At 39.0% G+C, this 7,513-nt stretch overlaps 1 protein-coding gene across 1 annotated transcript; it reads left to right on the top strand.

Annotated features, from left to right (window-relative positions):
• The first annotated feature begins 3,495 nt into the window (after positions 1–3,495).
• eif4ebp3l (eukaryotic translation initiation factor 4E binding protein 3, like) lies at positions 3,496–7,513 on the top strand. The gene is made up of 3 exons (XM_069696818.1): positions 3,496–3,728; positions 5,655–5,831; positions 6,923–7,513. Exons 1-3 carry the CDS (start codon positions 3,596–3,598, stop codon positions 6,949–6,951), a joined length of 339 nt encoding a protein of 112 aa, XP_069552919.1. The 5' UTR covers positions 3,496–3,595; the 3' UTR covers positions 6,952–7,513.

A 7,513-nucleotide genomic window follows, 5' to 3' on the forward strand; every position in this document is an offset into this window, starting at 1 on the left:
GCCCTACGTCAGTGAGATGATGCACCGACAGGAAGTCAGCAATGCTTTGTTAGTGAAACTCACTTTTTTTCTTTTTTCCCGTAAACTTACTAACTTACTAAAAAAAATAAAATAAAAAAAAACATATCTCTCATTTGTCTCTGTCATCTCTTGTGATATGTTGAGTATAACCATATTTTCCTTTACTACCCAATATACTTTGCTTAATACTTGGTTTGTTTGTATATAATATATATAGATATATACTGTACTGTATATATATATATATATATGTTGACTGTGTTTCTTGGTTTGTTTGTATATAATATATATAGATATATAATGTATATACTGTTGGACTTGGGCTCCTGCTAGTACAAAGCCAATATGTGTCAGCCCCCAGTCCTGCGTGTTCTTTAATGAGGCAATAGGAGAAGATGTCAGGCTTCAAGATATTTATTTAACAGCAGCAGAATAACCAGTTTACAGAGCTCTGGGTCCAGACTATGTTTCCCTGACCGCAACAGAGTATGTGTCAGTTCACGAAGTCTGACCTCCTGACTTTCCCTGACCCAGTCTTCTTATAGTCCAGACACCAAAAAGTCATGTGTATTGATGTGTCCTTTGTTGGTTGGTGGAGGTGGTGGTTGTCTTCCTTCACACCCTGGAGTCCTCCAGACAGCCGTCTGTTCCTGTTTATGCCTCAAAGAACAACAGTATGTGACCCCACAGGTTGCCGACCCCCTCCTGTGACCTTTTGGTTTGGCACAGTACTCTCACTCTCATTTACAAACACAGCCTTTTGTCTACACCTTCATTCACAACCACGCCCTGTTGTCTACACCTTCATTCACAACCACACCCTGTTGTCTACACAAACACAGCCTTTCGTCTACCCCTTAGGATTAATAGTTGATAATACGACCTATATATAAGTAATATGATATGGCATATATATATGTTGTATTATTGTAAACATAACCTAGCACAGAATCGCACAATACTGTGCATTTTATATTTATATTTTTTAACTGCTATTTACTGCTATTTTATTGCTTTTCTATTATTCTATTCTATTCTATTCTATTATTTTATTCTATTATTTCTATTATTATCTTATTGCTTCTGTATGCTGCTGTAGCGAAAAAATTTCCCCTCAGGGATTAATAAAGTAAATACCTACCTACCCTACCTACCTTAAAAAAACGCTGAAGTTGGTAAACGTATTGACAATTATACATTCAGCTAATAAATGAACCCAGTGTAAGATCCCCTACGGTCATGTTTCAACCTGACTTGCTTTAAAAAATACTCTTATCAGTTTTGTTTCTTATACATTCATCACCTTGTTAAAAATTCTTAGAAGTAGGCCTATATGTACTCCCGTTTTTGATTGAAAAAAGAAAAACACCTGGATCTTATTAATATGCAAATATGTCTGGTCTCAGGAGTAAGACGTCCGTTGCTATTTCACTGAAAAGTTCCAAACATGTGTAAGTTGGATACTCAAAACCTTAGACACCAAAGATGCTATGCTCCAAACTACTTGAAAGATGTCCCATTGTGGGATCAATAAAGTCTATCTATAGCTAGATAAAAGTCACAATTTAAACACAAGCGTGGACAAATACACTTTAGCTCTTGCAAATATTGAAATTAGGTTAGGTTAGGTTACTTTATTAGTCCCCAAGGGGAATTTTTTTTCCCCGCTACAGCAGCATACAGGAAAGCAATACAAAGCAATAAAATAACAGTAAAAAAATATTAAATATAAAATTCACAGTATATACAGTACAGTATATATATAAACAACCAAGAAACACAGACAACAGTGTTATTGTTGTGTGATGGATTTTGCCAGAGGTGAGTTATTGTACAGTCTTTTAATTAAAATTAAGTGTATTTTTAAGGGAGATATAGTCACAGAGACTTGTTGTCTTCCATTTGTGTTGAAATTGTGCATTTACACTGACATTATAACTATCCCACCATAAATAGTTTATGCACCATACACAGTTAAATAAACACAGGCCCCAGTTAATGTCTTCATAGCAATGTCGCCCTCAAGTGGTCGGCAAGAAGAAACATCTTCTCTGAGTAGTTTGGATATTTTCATTGAGTGAGTTCTGATTGAACAGGTTTTTGTACCGATATTTTTGAAGCAGTATTCCAGTAACTCCAGCTGAATATTTATTTACACTTATATAAATATCGATTTATAATATTTCTTTCTTCAGGCAGCATTTACACATTATTGGTTTAGTTTTGATCTTTTCCTCAAACATCTTTATTAACAAATCTAATGTGCAATATCACACAAGAGTATTCATTATTTATCTATTTATTTTCTGATGTTATTATTTTGTGGCAATGGGGGCATAACTTCAGAATAAAATAAGTATTACAATAAATATGAAAGAGATGAAATGAGATGAAGAAATGAGATGAAGAAATTTCCCCTCGGGGATTATTAATAAAGTGTATAAAAAAATAAAATGATAAGGTAAATATAATATAGTACATAAATAAATAATGCGATACCTAATTATAGAAAAAAGTAATGAAGCTAATGAGATAATTGTAAGGCTTATTCGTGGTGTCGATTGTCAGTCGATCACAGATCTGCAGCAGGTGCGAGAAGCACTTCGTGAGAAACGTGCACATTACTTTGCTTCAGTACATTGAAGTGCCTGTAGGCGGCAGTGTTGTCAAGTGATTGACAAGCGCGATGTGGAGATGCGCGTGTTTTGTGAACCAGTGAAGCCCAGGAAGCAGTTTCGGTGCTACTTTAAAACTTATTTATTACATTCATTTTACACCCACTGACCCAAAGAGCAAGTCCGTGTGACGTTGAGGAGTTTGAGGCTGAGATCGACCGGTCATCTTCAGCTTGAACCTTTTTAACCGGTCACCTGCAGGCCTGTTCCTGAGCAAACTTGCAAAAGCTCAGCTTATAAGTGAACGACTGTGACAATAACGTTTGAATCACAGTTTAATTTGCGTTAAATTACTGTTTATCTTCCTGGCGGTCCACAGTTTAGAAACGTGCACGCATTTTAAAGTAAATGTAAACACTTTCCTTCAGCTTATAGGCAAAAATGCTTGTATTAACAATACAACTTCCGCTTATTTTCTCTTGAAGTATAATACAGGGAATGAATTCAGTCGTGTCTTCAAATGAAACGCCATTGTTATCACCGCCCCTACGGACTGTCCTTTAGATATAAAACCTTCGCATCTTATTTGACGTCGCCCCCACGTGCCTCGCAGCAGCTACACACAAACATCACGGGTGGCCCTCCACAGCTGTGGCTGCTACAAATACAGCACATGGTAGCGTTTGGTAGCTGGCTGTAGCGACGGACACCACCCGACGTCCAACCTCCAGCTCGTTTGAAATCTCAGTCAACGAGAGAAACTTGCAGAACTTTTTTACTTTGGTCACTGTACAATATCGACTCCCTTTTAAAGTCATTTCTCTGTGTGCGCGCACACACACACACACACACACACACACACACACACACCTGCGAGAGAGCTTATTTGCGAGTTTGAGGTGCTTTTTCCGAAACACTTGTCCCACTCCTTCTGCATTTGCTGCACCCAAAGCTGAAGCATGTCGACGGGCACCAACCAGGTGAAAAGCTGCCCCATCCCCACCAAGGTGCTCACCCTGAAGGACTGGTCTCAGCTCCCCGACTGTTACAGCCAGACACCCGGAGGGACCCTCTTCTCCACCACGCCTGGAGGTAAGAAAACCGATATATTTCGTTTTTGTGTGTGTGTGTGTGTGTGTACCGTGTGTTTCTGAAATATGTTTACACCCCTGAACTTGCGAAAAAGTTCGATTTTTATTATTATTATTATTTTTTAGGCGTAACTGGTTTGGGCGTACGTGCACACTCACAGCTCAAGCTCTCGCGATAGACTGCAAACAATACACGCGTGTATGTATATACGTGTATATGTATATATATATGTCTCAACAACTGATACAAATGACATTTTTATCATTATTTTGCCCTAACCAAAAAAACAAAAAAAAAAAAAAATCACATTTCAATGATTTTTGTTTCAAAAATAGGATAAAGTTGGTTAAATGCTGTATTGCTCACTGCACAGTGGCAGCTGGCTTCAGCCCTCATGTTGTCAACAGGTTTGCTGTCGTGAACACTTCATGAACCAAACTCTTAAAGTCAAGAAATACGTTCACACCAACGAGTAGTGCGGACTCTGCACAGACGTTGTTCCTCTTGTTTTTAAATTACAATCAAATCAACCGAACAAATGCACGCATATCTTTTTGTTGCTGATAGTGTTTTGCTTACATAAGAGATGGTCATTATCATGCATATTGCTAATACAATCAAAACTTTTCACATACATTTAAGTCTGATCAGTTACTTGGCAAAACTTCTAAACACAGCATCATGTGATTTGAAGAGGGTGTATGTGTTCAGCTGGCACAGCAGCCAGTATGATTGGTCTCTGCAGCACTGGTGGAGTTGGAGGCCGTCCTGTCCGTGCTGCTCTCTGCTCTGCATTTGAGGAACAGTAGAGAACATTCTGTACAAGTTGGCGGGGAGGGGAGGGGAGGATATGTCTTAATGCATGGAGAGTATGAACGCCATGTTTTCATCGAAAATGGATGCCACCGAGTAAATGCAGTCTGGGAAGTTGCAAGAGAGTTTTGCCTTGCACTCCACTTTGTAAGCGACACATTCTACACTCAGCGAGAGTCTGAGCATGTGTTGCTCGGTTGACCCCGTTTATAGTTACATAATTGCTCTGCAGGCTAACTCTGCCTTGCGCTATAGGTTGCATGCCAGCCCCGTCTCTCCACCCCAATACTTTCTGCCACCTCCCTCTTCTTTGCTTTCCTTTGTCCAGGAGGAACTGCTTGCTGCTAAGTTATTGAATAACATGTTTTCGCTTGTAGACCGGAGGAACTGATAATGTACATTACGGTTCAAACTCCAGTGAAGTATAACATGAGCCACAGACCACTCCTTGACTCATGTCATGTCCTGGTTGAACTTTCCACAATGAGCTATTTATGATCCTGTTTTGACTCGGAGTTGACTTCCATTTAAACGGTGACAGCCCAAGGACGTGCCAAATACATTTTAGATTTGAGAAGCTGTAGGGTTTGTGTGGAACTTTGAGCTGAAATCGTGTCACTACTGTAAAAAAAAAAAAAAACTTGACAAATTACATCTTTTGTAATTCTAGTATGTCGTAAATATTGAAGGTTTTAAACCAGTCAACGTATGAGACGTGGCTTTAATCAGAAAGCCTCTTGCTTCAAAGAGAGAATGTTTTGTACTCTGATTTCCTAGAACTCATTGCTGTGGCAGCCCTCATCCCTCCCCTCTGTGCACACACACACACACACACACACACACACACACACACACACACACACACACACACACACACACACACACACACACAGAGAGAAAACCAACCCTTCTTTTCCTACTAAAATCTTCCAGTTGAGGACAAGAATACTTGACTCCCCAGATGTGCACCGTGCTTAGATGCAAAGGTGGTCCACCAAACGTACAGATTATTTACTTTTATTATTTTTTTTACTATTTAAGTTTGATGGTTGTTTACTACAGGTCAAACACCGAATTTCCTTAACCCCCAACCCACCCTCTCTCCAAACACAGGTACCCGCATCATCTATGACAGGAAGTTTCTCCTGGATTGTCGAAACTCCCCTTTGGCTCGGACCCCCCCATGCTGTCTGCCTCAGATCCCAGGGGTAACAGTACCAGCCACACACCCCATGGGGAAATTGCAGGATCTTAAAGAGGAGGCAGAGGAGGAAGAGAAGGACATTGCAGGTAAACATAACCCAATTTAGTCCCTGTTTTCTTTGGCCTTTACAAGTAGTTCAAGTAACGTTACAGCTGGAGACACATTTCTAATTTTGAGTATGCAAACATATAGCCATAACGTACAAGAACTGGCCTTAGTGGATTGCGCAACATTTTTTCACACATTATCTCTCATTCCTTCTGTAGTGTAATGAAATGAAACTTCCCTCCACCAAATACAAATGTTGTGATTCATCTTAAAGACAACCAAACAAATATCATTTGCAGAGGGATCTGCTGACAACATTTTTGATGAACTTGCTTTTGTGCTCACTAGGTCTTTTCATTTAACAGCACGTGCTAATACAGCAGATAGGTGCTGTTTTTGCAGCACAGCAGTTATGCTGTATATTAGTTTAGTCCGTCAGAGGCAATGACGTCTTGGGCATAACTTGGATTTTAGCACCTCCAAAACTAGGCCAGTAGTTTATTACTGAACGATCCTTCTATATTTCATAGTGTAGGACTGAATTTGTTTTGTCTGTCCAGCTTTTAGTGTCTACTTTTTAATTTGTTCTTTCTGTGAGGATAGCAATTTTACAGTAATATTACATACTTTTCTGTATTTCCGATTACCTCCTCCAGAGATTATAATGACCAGTTGGAGAGAAAAAAAACAACTCATTTGGGCAATGATTCTCTTGTGGGGCTTTTCATCACAGTGTGACAAAAGAGTTGTGCTGTTGGTCAAGTTGAGAGCTATTTGTTATTGAGCGAAGTATATGCACCTATCAAATCTGTCCCTCCATTCCCCCTGTCAAACTAAAGGCCATGAGGATTAGGGCTTGCCCCCATTTTTCCTCCATCTCCCTCATCTATGTTGGTAAACACAGGACATGTCATGGGTTTGGATCAGTGAGCTGCACCATATTTAGTCAACTGTTTTCTTTCTTTCTTTTTTTGCCAGTTTCTAATGTGTTGATAAGGGCTTCTGTTTGTCCCTTTTCTTTTTGGTCCGTTAAGGTGTGGCAGTGTTTGGGGTGCAAACACATAACCGTTAATTGTCAGCTGATTGTCAAACAGCCTAATCTTTACTGTTTTTTGTCCTTTTTCAACAGATGACAGCCAGTTTGAGATGGATATCTGAGCTGCAATATTACCTCCTGTGGAGAGTTATTTGTCAAAACACCTCCAAGGTCATTAATGATGACGTATATTGCTTTTTTTCACTTTTTTAAAATAAAAGCTTTTGTGAGGAACCAGAAAGAATGAATAAGTTAGACAGATGTAGGGTGCTTGTCACCCTAGAAAAAGCGTATTAAGCAAATGAATAGTATTAAATGGGTTGATTGGTTACTCGGAGCTGTAGCAGGATTGCAAAAAAAAAAATCCATTTTGATTTCACTTTTTTTTTTTTTTTTTTTTTTTTTAATCTTCTGTAAATAAGAAACATGTAGTCTGTAGCCTATTTTTTAAGTTGGGGAATATAAAATGATTACATTAAAACATGTAATGTTGGGTTTTTCAATGCAGGCATCAGTTTTGTTTTGTTGGATTTATACCCCCCAAAAAGAAGCACTAGCTTTCTTTGTCGGTGTCTCATCTAATCGGGGGTCAGAGCTCACTGAAAATCAGCTCTTACTTTGTTTTGTATGGAGGGGAAGATGAAATGTGAAAAAAACAAAACGAATAAAGGCTGCTCAAACTGC

The sequence above is a fragment of the Brachyistius frenatus genome, unplaced genomic scaffold (genome assembly GCF_029030835.1).
Source record: "Brachyistius frenatus isolate BFR_SWC_R1_liver_20210118 unplaced genomic scaffold, ASM2903083v1 Contig_22, whole genome shotgun sequence".
Taxonomy (NCBI): domain Eukaryota; kingdom Metazoa; phylum Chordata; class Actinopteri; family Embiotocidae; genus Brachyistius; species Brachyistius frenatus.